Consider the following 14,930-nt stretch of genomic DNA (forward strand, 5'->3'; position numbering starts at 1 on the left):
ATGAAAAAAAAAAAAAATGAAAATCAAAGGAATTTTGCAACAGTTGTTCTTCAATAGCCCATGTTACCCAGCAATGTGTTGATACTTGGGGCTCCGGGCACTGGGAAGATCAGGATATGCCAGCACGTCACCAAGGATTACAAGGCTGACACCATAAGCAGCGACAGCCATAGTGGGGTGCTTTACGATGGTGAATTCAGTACCAAATACTACAAGATCAATTTGAACTTATTGGTTGAAGAATACCCTGATTCCCGAGACTTGGTGCATGACGAGGACGAGAAGGCAAGGAAGTTGGGCGAGTGGTACGAAGAATTCAGAAACCAGGAGTATAAGGAATTGCGAGATGTATTAAATGGGTTCATCTTCACTTTTGACCTTGCCAAAGACTCAATAGAGTATTTGAAAGAATGTTTGAGGGTGGTGGACCAGATACGGAGCCAGCTCGTGGACGAGTCTGGCGAGGATGAATGGAAGGGTTTTATTGTGATTGCTGGGGTTAATAGTGCCGAAAATGGGAAAACTGAAGCGATTGAGGATGAAGTTCTTCTGTTAGGATTAGAGTTTGTGAATATATCAGAAAAGGGCATGAATGAATACCACGAGAGAATCGGTATAGATCGGTTATACGAGATTTTTGAATCGCACGAGTGGGAACACATGGACACTGATGTGAAGAAGGGAGAGTATGAACAAAGTAAGAGGAACAAATTGGATGAGATGACAAAGGGGCTACTAGAAGTAAGCGACGAGGAAGCGGAAGTGGAAGATCCTCGCCCGGCAATGGATCTCGAAGAGGTGTTCCAACGATTACAAATTGCCAAAGACTCTGTGAAAGATATGAATGAAAGTCAACGAAAAGAATACGCCAATAAGGTTATTGAAGAGATGCTTGATTTTATATAAGTATATAATAAATAATGAACTTAATGAATTATAATTTACTAAGACCCAACTCGGAATGTTCGTATTGAACGGCGTAGCCAGGATCAAAATAGCATTCTTGACAGTCTTCATCAGCAACGCCATTTTCGTGAATAAACACTGCAAAATCAATATGGGCTACCTGCTCATCAATAACCACCATTGGAGCGTGCCAAATCCCCGCCCCGTAGGTTATTGATTGGTTACCTTTGCAAATGAAGGCCTTCACCAGGGTAGGATCCGGTAACTTATTGGCAGAGCTTTCATCCGTCTTGGCCACAATCACAATGTACGACCTCAAATGAGAGTTCTGACCCATGGGTACAAAAGTTTGGGTTGAAAATGGGTGTCTTTCAAGCACTTTCGAGGTATAAACTTTATTTTGGGAATTAGTACTGGTGATTAAATGCTTTGGAGCTGAACAACGAAAGATGTTCCAGTTAGCACTAGCACTCTTGCCACTTGCACAGCTGGCGTAATTGTTGACTATAGGAGCCACTTTATGTATCTTGGTGGCAGTTCCATAGTTTGCAGCTGAGGATTTGGCATTCTTTATTTGGTGGTCTGCACTGATCACACCGCCGTACGGAGCAAAATTCTCAGGGGTCAATGGTTGTGCAACCACTGGCTGTGCTTGGGAAGTGTCAAACGTCTTCAAAGGCATCGTTACTGCTTGGTAAACGAAGATAAGGTGGTGACCATTTGTTGATTTCCATTTTTCAAAAAGTTTTTTTTTTTTTGTTCACTCAATTGATCTTATCGGAAATCAGCGATAGTGTTTTTTGATGCAAAATTCATCTTTGGTGGTGGTTCGCTCATGGGAGGTATAACCGAACGAGATACCGCATCGACTGACGAACTACAGGTGGGGCGTGAGACTCGAGTCAAAGTGTCTGGAGAGCGTATCAATTGTTACAAGCTTTACTTGAATAGCCGAATGGGAAATGTTAGTTGAAAAGGGTTTGAATAATGAAACTCTGGAATTGACAACTGCAGAAAACTCTAAGGCGTATATTCATTGATATCCCACTCCGCTGGCACCAATGCTGGTGCTCACACAATGTCGAAGTAAACTAGTGACACGGAAGTTAAGCTACTAGCACAAGTTTGTGCCCATTTAAATGTTTCTCAAAGACAACTTTAGTGGATCATAACTACAGCTAGTCAACAAAGGCAGATTGCCTGATTCGTCCCCAGTTTTTCTTTCATGGAAAGAAAGAACTCGGGTTGGTCAGCGGATTACAAGTGGGTGAACTCTTTGTCAAAATGTTTTCTGTTGAAATTTTGAAGAAAAAGCCCATTCTATAACAATAGTATTATTGTAGCCATTATTTCCGATTAGCAAAACAATACAGTTTAAATTATCTGATGGGGTACTCCATTTCAGCATACAATTGTCACCGGACAGAGGTGCCTGGATAGAGTACCGGATCAAATTCGTTAACGGAACTCTGTAGCCAAATCAGAATTAAAGTCGTAAGGAACAACATGATGAAGTGCCTTTTCTAATCACAGGTTGTTCAAAACCATCTAAGTATACTCTTTTCCGTTTTAGTGTAGTGATCTGACCGGGTCTCCGTAAATAAAGTATTGTCTGGAAGGAAAAGGAAGAATCGATGGGCTGCACTTTTTTAAGTAGTCTATACGATGAATTAACAGTCTTGATTCATTTCACATCTATTGGCATAAGAATATAACAATGCCGGCAACAATGAGTTAAATTTACAAAATCGTTCCAGTTGGTATCGGTTTGGATCGCTTGAATAAGCTTTGCATCAATTTTGATGCTTGATAATAAGGCAATTTCACTAATTATTTTACTAGCTGCTAGCTTTGCAGATTTTGTTTATACGGGAACATTGCCCTAGTACTTAATTTATCCGTAATAAATGAAAATCTTTTCGATTAGCTAGTTTATTTGAAGCTTATTTGCATCAAGGATACGCCGGATTCATAAAATAACAATGGATTGCATACCCATCTTGAAATGTAAAAAATTTTAGCCTAACGAATATTATTTATATATATATTATAACTATAGTCCGAATCCTTAATGAGACCATTAACTTGTAATTAAATCTGAAATGCTGGTCCATTTAGATACCTTGAAGTATATTACTGAGTCATCCCAAAATTTATACGATTTCCAGGATAATGATATCTATAGGATCACTCATTGGTTGCTCAACTTGGAGTCTTTAGCCAGAGTATTCAAAATTGATAACTTGATCGACTATACTATTCCTTTGTTGAAAAATGAATACTTGGCCTGGTCATATTATCAAGAATTTGATAGTTGGGAAACTTTCAAATACGATTTAATAAATAAAATCTTTCCCTTTAGAGTTGAAATCGGGGAACAAATTTCGTACCAGGTCAACCAAATAAAGACCTTAATTGAAAACCACGATATCTCTGTTTTCAAAGTCTTTGATCGTTTCACTACAGTCATGAATGAATTATTCAAAATCATTGCTCCTTTTGAAGATTGGGCAAGTGCAAAATATGAAATCTTGGGAGAAATTGACCCTTTGCATGAACACATCAGAACTTTCAGAGAGGCAAAAATTCTGCTCAATCAGCTCTACTTTAAGAACCTGAATGACTTGACCCCAGAAGAAGAAGAAAGGTTGCTAAATGATGATTCTTCTGACACTTTTTGGCATAGTTTCAAATCTTTTGCTACAAAGTTTTTGAATAGCTCCTTGGCATTTGGTTCTCACATCAATAAGGAAACTAGATCCGTGGATCTCGTCTCCATCAGCTCATTGGCATCTAAAATAATGAATAACTTATAGTTCTATAGTCTTTTAATCAATATCTTAATATAAGCATCTTCAACTGCAAAATAAAAATTATCAAAACATCTTGGTGTACGGGTTGTTTCTTTGTGAATGAGGCAAAAATAAACAATTAGATCAATTTTTTAAATGATCTTCTCCAGTATTAGCCCATTAGTTTAGTTACAAGACAAACACATTATGTCTGAAGACGAGTCTAAGGTAGTAGGTGATGGTGCACATCCAGCTGGTACTCCACATGATGGCAACGGCAAATTAAACAATCAGTTTAGTGCTCTTGAAGATGACGCCACTACGCTTGCCGGCGGGATAGATGAAGAAGATTCCCACCAAACTGGTTTAAACCACTCCCAACCTGCTAGTGTCATGTATGTCCCGGAAGAAGGTGGTTTTGCTGGCGATGCTAACACTTTAGTCGACGGCAAAGAGGGTTTCCGCAATGGGTCATCTTCTAAAGGTCTTTTGAATTCAAAGAATCAAGGTTTAAAAGTTTCTTTACAACAACTCAATTATAATCAAAGTAAGCTTGCTTTGGATAGATCCATCAACCAGACAGTTGAACTATTGTATGAGTTGGTGACTGAAAATAGTGTTCGCCCAATTTTTTATCCAGCATCTGCTGAAGATAGTAATAACGTTTTATTGAATTCAAGAAAGGCACATTTAGCTTTAGTTCGTCAAAATATTAGTATTAATTCAAAGTCTCTTTCTAAGGCTAAGATCGACCCTGAAGCTTTGAAAGAGGATGATGATGAAGACGTTCCTGAATTCAAAATCTTAAAACTCAATCTTAAAGTGGGTAATAATTCTCAAAATACCGATATTGTATCTTCATTGGATAAACAATCTATTGCCCGTTTACTTGAGCAACGTTTGAATCAACAGGTTAAATACCTACTCAACTTGAAGGATCGTGTGGATGATACTTCCTCAAAAGTTTTTGTAACTGGTGATTTGAATGCTGGTAAATCAACTTTTTGTAATGCTTTACTTAGAAGAAAAATTTTACCTGAAGATCAACAGCCTTGTACTTCAGTTTTCTGTGAAATAATTGATGCTAAAAAGGAAAATGCTAGTATAGAAGAAGTTCACGCAATTCGTATTGGTCAAGAATACAATATTCGTGATGAAACTACCTACGAAATTCATCCTTTGAAAAATTTGGAAGATTTGGTTTATGAATGTGATACTTACTCTCTTTTAAAAGTTTATGTCCTTGACAATCGTACTTTCCAAGAAAGCCTTTTGAGAAATGGGGTTATTGATATCAAATTAATCGATGCTCCAGGCTTGAATATGGACCTGTACCAAACCACTCAAGTTTTCTCTCGTCAAGAAGAAATTGACTTGGTGGTTTTTGTTGTTAATGCTGAAAATCATTTTACTTTGTCTGCCAGAGAATTCATTGCTGCAGCTGCTGCTGAGAAAAGATATGTGTTCATTGTTGTTAACAGATTCGATAATATCAGAGATAAGAATAAATGTATAAATAAAATCATGGAACAAGTCAAAGATTTATCACCGGATTCCCACAAAGATGCAAAAGAATTTGTTCACTTTGTCAGCTCAGCAGATGTATTAGATGGCTCTCCTGGTGGTGGAGATGGTCCTGATGATGGTCCTGATGATAACTCCGATAATAATCGTAACCCAAGAGATCCTAACTTTGATCAATTAGAGGCATCATTGAGAAAATTTGTTTTGGAAAAAAGAGCAATCTCGAAATTATTACCTGCAAAAAGCTATATTATAAACCTTTTAAATGATTTGAAGGTTTTATCGACTGTTAATGAAAAAATTTATGCCCAAGAAAAACAAGACAAGCTTGATGAATTAAAGGGGAAAGTTGCACCTAAATATGATGAAATTATGTATAAGAGTGCTGCTATAAGTGATTCCATTACTAAATTGGTTGAAAGAACTTGTAGCGAAGTTTATGATCTTGCCAAAAATGATATTTTGACCACACTCAGTAATTTTGGTGATCACCAAGTTGTCCGTTATCAAGGTTTACAAAACTTATATGAATATGCAAAACAGACCCAAAAAGTAATGATTGATACCATTTTATCATCTGTTCAAAATAGCGAATCATCTGCTAAAACTTTAACAAGTCAGAGAGTTGATGAAATAATAAAATTCGGACAGAATACTTTGGGTGAAGAATTCTTAAACGATAAAGTCTTTAACTCGGACTTGATGTTTACCAGAAGACGTGATACTATCAAAAAAAAATTGGATGACCTGATTGATTTTACTGACTTCTTTGATCCATCTTTTGATTCTATGATGTTATGGCTTGGTATTCCTAAAGATTATATCAGTGGTACAAGACAACAATTAAATTATTATAACCCAGCAACATTATTAACCAGCATTCCTAAAAATACTATGGCATTAAAAGAACAAATTCCTACCCAATTAACATTGCATACCTTGTACTCTTCAACAAAACTTTTAACTACTGGTGCATTGATTCGTAAATTATATTCATTATCTCATTTACTAAAACCCCAAGTCTTGAAACAAATAATCGGTCCAATTTTATTGGGAGTTGGTGGTTTCACTGTTTACTATCTTATTAATGATATTCCAAATGCTTTTCCAAGAAAGCAAGCTCGTAAGATTAAGTCTCAAATTTATGAAATGGACTATGCTCATGTTAATGCCGACAGAATTTCCAAAGAATGCAGGCAAGTCTTGAATTACCCATCTAGGCAAGTTATGAATAATTTCCAAACTTCCATTGACAAGCGCAATGTTGAAAAAGAAAGACTTGAAAAGGAAATTAAAGATGCTGAAATAAGTCATAATTATTTCCTTGGTTTATTAGATAAGATCAATAATCAAAGAGAATTTGTTAATGAGATTGATTTGGAAAATGTCAATACTGTTGATTAGTGTACAACTCCTTTATCCTGCTTGATTTTCACCCAATTATGTTTACGCTTTTCTACCTATGTTATCCACAAACGTTCTTTATCCTTCTGTATATAGTTAGTACCCAAAATAAGTTGTTCACTTTTTTTTACTTTTTTTAAATAATACTTGTGATTAAATTAATCGTATATTGAGATTTCTGATTATTTTGAATATTGTAAATTAACTAAGCTGATGGTGAGGTTTTAATCTTTTTTGATTGTGAATAAATAATTGATAAGCAAATAATCAATGAAGCGATACAAACCATTCCACTAATTTCAAATGCCCCTTTATAACACCCATTCGCTTTATAGCAAATACCAGTTTCGACGTTAGTGTTTCTATCATAAATATTACCGAAAATTTTATTTAAAATATATAGGAATACTAGGGCACTGGTGCAGATTAATCCCCAGGTGGTCGAGAAGGTTTTTGTGCCAAAGTAGTCTGCAATAATAGCCGGATAAGTTCCAAATATGAACCCAAAAGACATGCCGATGATGACTGATGAAAGGTTGAGTAAGTGAATATTATTTTCATTTAAAATCATGGAAACTTGACCGATAGTTAGCGAGATAATTGTGACTGCAATCAAGTTTAGCCTTTGAATATGGTATTTTTTATACAAGTGGTCCGATACAAAACCACCAGATAAACGACCAGCGAAAGAGGTGATGGAAATAATCGAGACCTGGAGTGCTTGTAGAGATGCAGCGGAATCTTCCTGAGTGATCATAGAATTATTTGATGGAATATCTCTCTGGTTTTTATGATAATTATATTGGGCAGTGGCAACAAAGCCAATACAGAATATATACATTTGACTTACTCCAGCAATTGATCCCATCAACATGTAATTAGCCCAAAACAATTTGTTAGTTAAAAGATTTGCAATTATCACCAATGGGTTGTTTGATTTTTTGCGAGGGTTATTATTCAACGGTTTATTTTTCAAAGCAGACGATACATTCAAGCCAGAAGAAGAGGTAGGGGTTCTGTTTAAAGTGCCTGGGCCATCTCTGGAGAATAGCTGTTTGTTGGCTTGATTCGATGTGGAACCTTGAGCTTGTGAATTAGACTCTCTTAAAGATTGAACTGATGGTTGCAAATCGGAAGAAATAGAACTTACTGAAGAGCGAGGGGTTCTATATCCCAATCCCCAAAATGAAAAAGAGCCTCGAAGAGTTCTATCGGTGTTCTGTTTATATATTTCACTGGGTGATTGGGAGGATGATTCCACTGCAGATTCATCATTTGCCGATATTGTTGATATGAAAGAATTCAAAGATGATTTATGACTTAAAAGGGCCGCTTCTTCGCTGGTTCTTGACGATTTCTGAGGAGCGTCTGTGGAACCCAGCTCTAAATCAGAAGGATTTTGTTTATTAGTTTCTTCTTCTTCTCCTTCGTGACCTAAGTAAACATGAACAAACCAGGAACCAATAAACGCAACCAGGCCACAAAAAAGCGATAAGAAATTGAGAAGGCCCCCAGTGTTATTCTTGAAAAACAAGGATGCAATTATAGAAAACACTATTGCCGATAACCCATAAGCACTTACTGGAGCTGCACCAGCGGCACCCCGGTGATTTGGGAAATTCGCTTGGGCAGCTTTTAAGGTTGCAAAATACGAAGTGATGCAACCAAATCCAATGAATACCATTGTGATTGAAATCAACAACAAGTTACTTACGGCATGCTCATATATCTTAAATAAACCAAAGTAACCAAGCATAATGAAGCAAGATCCCATTAAAACAGATAGTTGGGGACCGTAACGATCGATAAAGACTCCCGAGGGTAAACCACCAACTCCGCTTCCCAAATTCGAAGCTAATGCAATCACGGCTGAGTCAGAAGTAGTAAGACCAATTCTCTGAATTAATTGAGGAGCGTAAACTCCATATAAATACGGAGTCCCTGATGCCAATGATATAAACACGGAAGCAACCAAAGCAACCATCCTCCCCTTTATATGAGGGTTGTTCTGCGACTGGGTCTGAGAATTAACTTCTCTTGATCCTGGGGTCATTATTCAATTGTCAATCTCTTTTATACTCTAGTGTCAGGAGTTATTCTAACGTCAGAGAATAAGTTTAGATTTGGCGGAGAATCAACTAAATGCCTTCTGATAAGAACAGCTTACTTCTGGTGTTTGGGTGTTTTTTGTTGAAAAGACCAAAAAAAATTGAAGAAAAATTTCAGAGAAAGGCCTTGACTTGGTCAACTTTGAACGGAAACTGAAAGACATTGAAGATGGGTAGATTGAATAACGCTGAATTCCTTCTGAAGGTGGGTAAGCTTCTCGAAGACAATGACGGGAAATCTTCTGTATACTTGACTCAAAAAAGATTATCGGTACCATTAGAGACCGAAACCACTGGCATCAATGATTTATCATCTAATGTCATTGAACATGAAGCTTCGATACCTTCAAATACTGAAGAATATCCTGTTCTTATTAGATTGGCCATGAATGGAGATAAAAAAGAGAAAAAGGAAAAGGTTAAATTATCGACAGTTGTTGAAACTACTCAGTTGGACCAATTTTGGGTTGAATACGCCCAAGTAATCAAAACTGGATTTACTGGATTGAAGAAGAAGGAGAAGAAAAAGAGTAAGAAATCAGGTAAGGTTACTAAATAAACCTAGCGCATTCTTTGATTCATACCTCATTTACATATTTACTTCACTATTTCTTGTATATTATATCTTAATGATAGTCACTTACGATTCTTTTAATACAAATTTAAAACGTTTAAAATATAAAAATATTATTATCAAGTAGAATCAAAAACTATAGATCTTCCACTATCAATAGCCCGTTGGGATAAATACAATCAATGTCCTTAACCTTGGTTTCCGTGACGAGCAAATCATTCAAGTTTCTCTTTGGAGGTAAAGGAGACAGTAGTTTGAACTTGTAAGTTATTTTGAAAAAATTTAAGTTATATTTTTGTACATCGGAGTCAGTAACGTTGCCGCTAATATTCCCGTCGAGGTATCCACCATTTAATAGTTCAACGTAAGTAAATATTTCTCGTACTGAAGCCTCTGGTGGGAAGTGGAAGGTCACTCTGTTACCATTTTGTAATTTTATTGCAACCCTAGCTGATCCAGCAACTGGATCTGATCTCCAATTTTCAAAATCTTTTGTTTTCCAAATTAGATACTGCTTCTTCACTTTCTCATATTGTTTTTTCTGTTTTTTCAATCTATCCTCAGCTAATGATTTCTGATAATTAAGGTCTTGTTGTCTTAAAATCACTTGACTCATGTATTTATCTCTTAATTCACTTCTTATAAGTGATAATTCATCTTCGTACTTACTAATTCTCTTCTTAAATTTATTTTGAATAATCACACTTGGATTCTGGTCTTCAGGAAATGAGCCTTGTATCTTCAGCACCAATGAAATTTTTGGACTAGTTTTAACTGGTCCTTGAGGAGACATTGTACTAGTTCTTGTTAGGCATAATAATCCTAAAAATGGAAATTTTGTAACATTCAAGCTATTGGCCAATTGGTAAGTCTCCAGATTTGTTAAGTCTCCTCCCCATATAATAATATTTGGATCATTAAACAATGATATGAATTCAGGGTTGGTGATGATTTTATTAAATATGATTGAGGAGTTTTCATTTTGAGGATGGGTTAAATATACAAACAAAAATTTAGCCCTCTGATGTGACATGTATAATGCTTGGGTGTAACTACCTTCAAAAAATGGCGGTAATGAACTAACTGACACTGGCATATGAGATTGTCCATACTGCTGTTGAGGAGTTAAGTTATCCTCTAAAACACGAACAAAATGATTCACCCGGTCAATTGGATCATTTATTAGGGTGCTGCTTGCTGTAGTATTGCTAAAAGATCTTGATCTTGTCCCATGTTTCTCCCTAAAATATATGACATTCAATAATTGGGCAATTATACGAAAGAAAATTACCAACACTATGATGATCGGTTTTATGAATATATAATTTATCCAACCACCTACACTTCTTACCGAATGGCTAACCATCACTGAATTAAAGTAGTTTCTCACTCGTCCAAGACTTCCCTGTTCCTCTGTATCTTCCAGTGGGAAGTAACCTGGCATATGGTTGGGATTGGAAGGGGTGCCGTTTGTACTGGACTGATTGGCACTCACAGGTTGATAAGCTTCATTTTGACTCCGGCTCCCGAAAATACGTCCAAAGAACCCATTCGAGTTATTATCAGACATATTATATGTTATACGATAATAAGTAATCTTTCTCTATGAAATGTTCTTAAGGTATCATCTTTTAATCATTTACGACTTTTTGAAAATAGGTGTGCATCCGTACACCCAGTCTAATCTTACAACGTATACAGAACTATTTTAATACTTTTAATCTAAATAAAAAATAACTAAACTATATTTTACAACAGGGATTCTAAGTTGATTAACAAGCTGTAGGTTTCCCTTGGCATTTTGTATTGGACCATACCAGCGTATATCATGCAATTTTTGGCAACAGCTTTCAAACGGTTTGATTCTTCACGTTCATTACTGGAATTTTGGTAACGTTTTGTAAGGATTGAATAGTTCAATTGAGAAACACTTGTCATAACCATGATTAACAACGATGGAATTGCTTTCACGAGATCGTCATCCATATTTTGAGAAAGTAACTCAACTGCTTTTCTGATCTCTAATAACCCGTCATTTTCATTGATAGGAATCAAGCCTAATTGTTTGATTTGTAACAATGTTTGATGCCAATTTTTATTATAGAAACTATCTCTGATTGAGATAATCGGTAATAATAATTCATTAGTTTGTTTCTTAGAAGAAGAGATTTTATCTAAGATGAAACTATTATTATTGAAAATTTTCATTATATGTTGACTTAACAAGATTATATTATTATCAGTAGTGTCTGCTTGTTTGACTTCTCCATTAATATTTTGATAATTACCATTTTCAATCAAAGGTTTATCTAATTCAGAAGTTGATAAGATTTCACTAAGTAATCTGTTAATTAATGAAACAACAGTATCGAAATCTTGACATAATTGATAAAGTAATAAAGCATCAAAAATCCTACCTTCTTCTTCACATCTAATTGAAGAAGTTTCAATAATTTGATGATAAAATTGAGATAAATCACTTAAACCAATTAATGATCTTTGTTTTTCTAAAATACCTGGAATTTTATCTCCATTATTTTGATTTAATTCACCCAATAATAAAGTAAATTCTCTTGAGATTAAAATCAATTCTCTTAATGCTTCGTGACATTTTGAAAATTCTTCCTTATTATTACCACCTTTTGACATGGCAATTAAAATGAGATATTGACTTGCAACCTTAGGATCACTAATTTTGAAACTTCTAGTATAAGATCCCAATAATCTACTAAAATTAAGTTCATATTCATCATTTGAATTAATAGTTATTAAATCATCCTTATTATTGAAACTTGAGACTCTCAATAAACCATAATAACATAATCCAATAGATAAATGAACCGAGTCACATTCATTGATAGATTCATAAGTATATTGAATTGCTAATTCAAATAAACCAACTAAAATCAAAGATTTTAAGTAAAGTGGATTATTTGATGATGAATTAAATTTTTTAGGTCCCAAGCTAATAATCTTTTGTTGCAAGTTTTCTAAGGAGTAATTTTCATAAATGATAGTTGATGTTGTTTCATTGGTGTATTCATTGATGATACCTAAATGAAACCAGAGCCAATCCTCGATACTTAAATTGATTGATTGGGGTAAACTTTTCTTGGATAAATCACATTTCCCAATAATTTTATATACTGAATACTTATAAGCATCAAAATCATTAGAATCTTCATTAATATACTGAAATTGTTGATTAAATTCGTTACTAATTTTGATTTGTAAATCTGAAGGTAAACCCCAACCATTGTTTTTAACAAATTTCGATAAATAGATTGGGAAATTTTTATCAAATTTTGTAAACGCATCACGATTACTATTAACTAATTGTAATGCATCATTATATAACCCACTTCTGAAAAGATAAAAAATCAAAGCCCAAATTGGGACACCATTAACATTTAAAGTCTTATCGATGAATTCATGATCACTATTTTTAGCAATGATTTTATTAATAAAATAAGAAACTTTATTAATATTATTTGCAGGTAGAAATTCATTTGATTTTTTATCATCTTTAATATAAATTTCATCCATATAATTAAAGAATTGATGTTCTAAATAATTTTTTGAATTTTTAATAATTTTTTTGTTTAAATCATTACGTTCATTAAAACCCAAGCTTTGATAAGATTCAAAGAATTTTTGTTCTTGATTTGTTTTAACTGATTTTTCAAGAGTTAAATCAGACAAGATTTTCCAAGTTTCACTGACTTGTTTTGATTTAAAATCAACATTTGATTTATTTAACTCTTCAAAATTCAAACAAATTGGGAAAAATTTATTTGCTAATCTTGCTTCATTTAATTGATAAATAACTTTTGCGTGATTCTCAAATTTTTCTCGAGTAATTTGTCTTAAACTTGAAGAAGTTTGACCTTTAGTTTTCAAAGGAGTTAAGATATTATAATGACCAGGTAAAGATTTATTATTCCAATTAATTGAATTATTAGATCCAACTTTAGCGCGTTTTGTTTCACTAGTAGCAATAACGCCGAAAGATTTTCTTAATTCATCACGACGGACTTTCCAATCAATAGAAATGTTTTGATTGATGAATTGATCGAAATCATTAAAAGCAGATAATAAAGATTGTTCAATGGCCGACAAGATATTCTCATCCTTTTTAGCATTAAGGTAATTATCGAGATTAGCCAGAGGTAAAACCTGATGATCGGCTTTAAATTTAGATACTTGAGAAGAATCTTGGTTTGAATCATGGGCCACAATCATCTGAGAATCGGTTTCCATATCTGAGCGATGATCATGTTTATGTTGTTGTTCATACTGTTGTTGAACTTGCAGAATATGACGGAAGTGTCCGCGACGAGCTTGTTCTGGATGATTTTCAAACTTATTTATACGAGACTTATGTTGATCAGAAATTGGAATGTTAATAGTGTTCAATTCATTTTCAATTTCTTCCGCTGAAATTCCACTTGAAGCAAGTAAATAGTGTGCTTTGGTAAAATTAGTTGGTTTGTCTGGACTTGACTTTCTAAGTTGTTGTGTCTTCTTATGCAACTCATTAAGGGTCAAATTAATACCCCCCATGTCAGAATTACTGGCTTTTGGCAAGTTATTAGCTGATTCAATCAAGTCTTTCAACAATCTATGAGAAGGTGCATTGTCATCACGAATTCCCTGGGCAATCGGTTGATTCTTGCCTGGGGCAGTTGTGTTAGCAGCTGTGGTGACTCCTGTGGCTGCAGAAGCTGTACCGGGAGCTGTATTAGCGGTACTTGGAGCTGTTGTATTCGATGGAGCTGATCCAGCGGTGCTTGAACCGCCAAAGAGCCCGCCGGTGTTGGCGCCCGCATTGCTGCTGGTCCCAGTGGCTGATCCAAACAATCCCGTGCCTCCAGGGGCTGGCGCACCAGCAGGGGCAGTCGTAGGTTTCTGAAACATCAGGTCAGTACTCAAATCAATGGATCCGTGGAGAGTTAAAGTGAAGTCAACTTCGAGGGCAGACAAGGTTGGTTTAAAAGTTTTTTTGATATCTTGTTTACTTTCGGGGCCCAAAGGGTTACCCGGTCCATCGCAGCGAAAAAAAAAATTGGAGTATAAAAGGACAGAGAAATCCGCCTAAAGGAAAAGCTTTACTCTTCTTTCTTTATTCAAACTTGTCCAAAGTTTACATCCATCACATTAGACAGTGCACCGGTATGGTTGTATAAGACTGCGCGACTAGGACTTCACAGTTTTTGTGGGTTCTGGTCAATTATATGTGGTGATTATACAACGATTCAATCATGTTTGGTGCGATAGCTGATGGAGAGAATAACGATGAATCTTTAAGAACCTGTCTGGATAACGTAACTGAAAGAGAGGTGTCAGTAGATCCATATATTGTAAACTACAAAGTGTAAAGTATGAGCTATATTTTGAAGTGTATTTAAAGTATAAACCAGTGTATTTTAAAGTATAACCGAATGTATTTTAAAGTATAACCAAATGTATAAAAGTATACCAAATGTATTAAAGTATACCAAATGTATAAAAGTACACCAAATGTATCAAAGTATACCAAATGTATTAAAGTATACCAAATGTATTAAAGTACACCAAATGTATTAAAGTACACCAAATGTATTAAAGTATACCAAATGTATT

The 14,930-nt window shown here is 34.9% G+C and overlaps 8 protein-coding genes across 8 annotated transcripts; 4 read left to right on the forward strand and 4 right to left on the reverse strand.

Moving 5' to 3' along the window:
• The first annotated feature begins 48 nt into the window (after positions 1 to 48).
• On the forward strand, positions 49 to 1,141 carry HYPBUDRAFT_153348 (uncharacterized protein). The gene has a single exon (XM_020221494.1). It carries the CDS (start codon positions 61 to 63, stop codon positions 904 to 906), a length of 846 nt encoding a protein of 281 aa, XP_020075639.1. The 5' UTR covers positions 49 to 60; the 3' UTR covers positions 907 to 1,141.
• On the reverse strand, positions 935 to 1,588 carry HYPBUDRAFT_6969 (ureidoglycolate hydrolase; the record flags this gene model as incomplete). Its single annotated transcript, XM_020223622.1, has 1 exon — positions 935 to 1,588. One exon carries the CDS (start codon positions 1,586 to 1,588, stop codon positions 935 to 937), a length of 654 nt encoding a protein of 217 aa, XP_020075640.1.
• A 1,420-nt stretch (positions 1,589 to 3,008) lies between these two features.
• Positions 3,009 to 3,760, forward strand: HYPBUDRAFT_12261 (uncharacterized protein; the record flags this gene model as incomplete). Its single annotated transcript, XM_020219289.1, has 1 exon — positions 3,009 to 3,760. One exon carries the CDS (start codon positions 3,009 to 3,011, stop codon positions 3,720 to 3,722), a length of 714 nt encoding a protein of 237 aa, XP_020075641.1. The 3' UTR covers positions 3,723 to 3,760.
• Positions 3,761 to 4,009: 249 nt separating this feature from the next.
• Positions 4,010 to 6,718, forward strand: FZO1 (mitofusin). Its single transcript, XM_020219354.1, has one exon. The coding sequence runs from the start codon at positions 4,092 to 4,094 to the stop codon at positions 6,624 to 6,626; it is 2,535 nt and encodes an 844-aa protein (XP_020075642.1). The 5' UTR covers positions 4,010 to 4,091; the 3' UTR covers positions 6,627 to 6,718.
• Positions 6,719 to 6,814: 96 nt separating this feature from the next.
• HYPBUDRAFT_153350 (uncharacterized protein) lies at positions 6,815 to 8,722 on the reverse strand. Its single transcript, XM_020221495.1, has one exon. It carries the CDS (start codon positions 8,677 to 8,679, stop codon positions 6,832 to 6,834), a length of 1,848 nt encoding a protein of 615 aa, XP_020075643.1. The 5' UTR covers positions 8,680 to 8,722; the 3' UTR covers positions 6,815 to 6,831.
• On the forward strand, positions 8,723 to 9,321 carry HYPBUDRAFT_153351 (RNA-binding signal recognition particle subunit). The gene has a single exon (XM_020221496.1). It carries the CDS (start codon positions 8,904 to 8,906, stop codon positions 9,291 to 9,293), a length of 390 nt encoding a protein of 129 aa, XP_020075644.1. The 5' UTR covers positions 8,723 to 8,903; the 3' UTR covers positions 9,294 to 9,321.
• Positions 9,322 to 9,431: 110 nt separating this feature from the next.
• HYPBUDRAFT_153352 (uncharacterized protein) lies at positions 9,432 to 10,907 on the reverse strand. Its single transcript, XM_020221497.1, has one exon. It carries the CDS (start codon positions 10,876 to 10,878, stop codon positions 9,445 to 9,447), a length of 1,434 nt encoding a protein of 477 aa, XP_020075645.1. The 5' UTR covers positions 10,879 to 10,907; the 3' UTR covers positions 9,432 to 9,444.
• Positions 10,908 to 11,006: 99 nt separating this feature from the next.
• Positions 11,007 to 14,255, reverse strand: HYPBUDRAFT_167547 (linker nucleoporin). Its single transcript, XM_020222772.1, has one exon. It carries the CDS (start codon positions 14,223 to 14,225, stop codon positions 11,058 to 11,060), a length of 3,168 nt encoding a protein of 1,055 aa, XP_020075646.1. The 5' UTR covers positions 14,226 to 14,255; the 3' UTR covers positions 11,007 to 11,057.
• Positions 14,256 to 14,930: the final 675 nt, after the last annotated feature.

Source organism: Hyphopichia burtonii (assembly GCF_001661395.1).
Source record: "Hyphopichia burtonii NRRL Y-1933 unplaced genomic scaffold HYPBUscaffold_5, whole genome shotgun sequence".
Classification (NCBI taxonomy): Eukaryota; Fungi; Ascomycota; class Pichiomycetes; order Serinales; family Debaryomycetaceae; genus Hyphopichia; species Hyphopichia burtonii.

Coding starts and splice junctions, on each gene's coding strand:
- HYPBUDRAFT_153351 (XM_020221496.1), top strand. CDS start 8,904: ATGGGTAGATTGAATAACGCTGAATTCCTTCTGAAGGTGGGTAAGCTT.
- HYPBUDRAFT_153352 (XM_020221497.1), bottom strand. CDS start 10,878: ATGTCTGATAATAACTCGAATGGGTTCTTTGGACGTATTTTCGGGAGC.
- HYPBUDRAFT_153348 (XM_020221494.1), top strand. CDS start 61: ATGTTACCCAGCAATGTGTTGATACTTGGGGCTCCGGGCACTGGGAAG.
- HYPBUDRAFT_153350 (XM_020221495.1), bottom strand. CDS start 8,679: ATGACCCCAGGATCAAGAGAAGTTAATTCTCAGACCCAGTCGCAGAAC.
- HYPBUDRAFT_167547 (XM_020222772.1), bottom strand. CDS start 14,225: ATGTTTCAGAAACCTACGACTGCCCCTGCTGGTGCGCCAGCCCCTGGA.
- FZO1 (XM_020219354.1), top strand. CDS start 4,092: ATGTATGTCCCGGAAGAAGGTGGTTTTGCTGGCGATGCTAACACTTTA.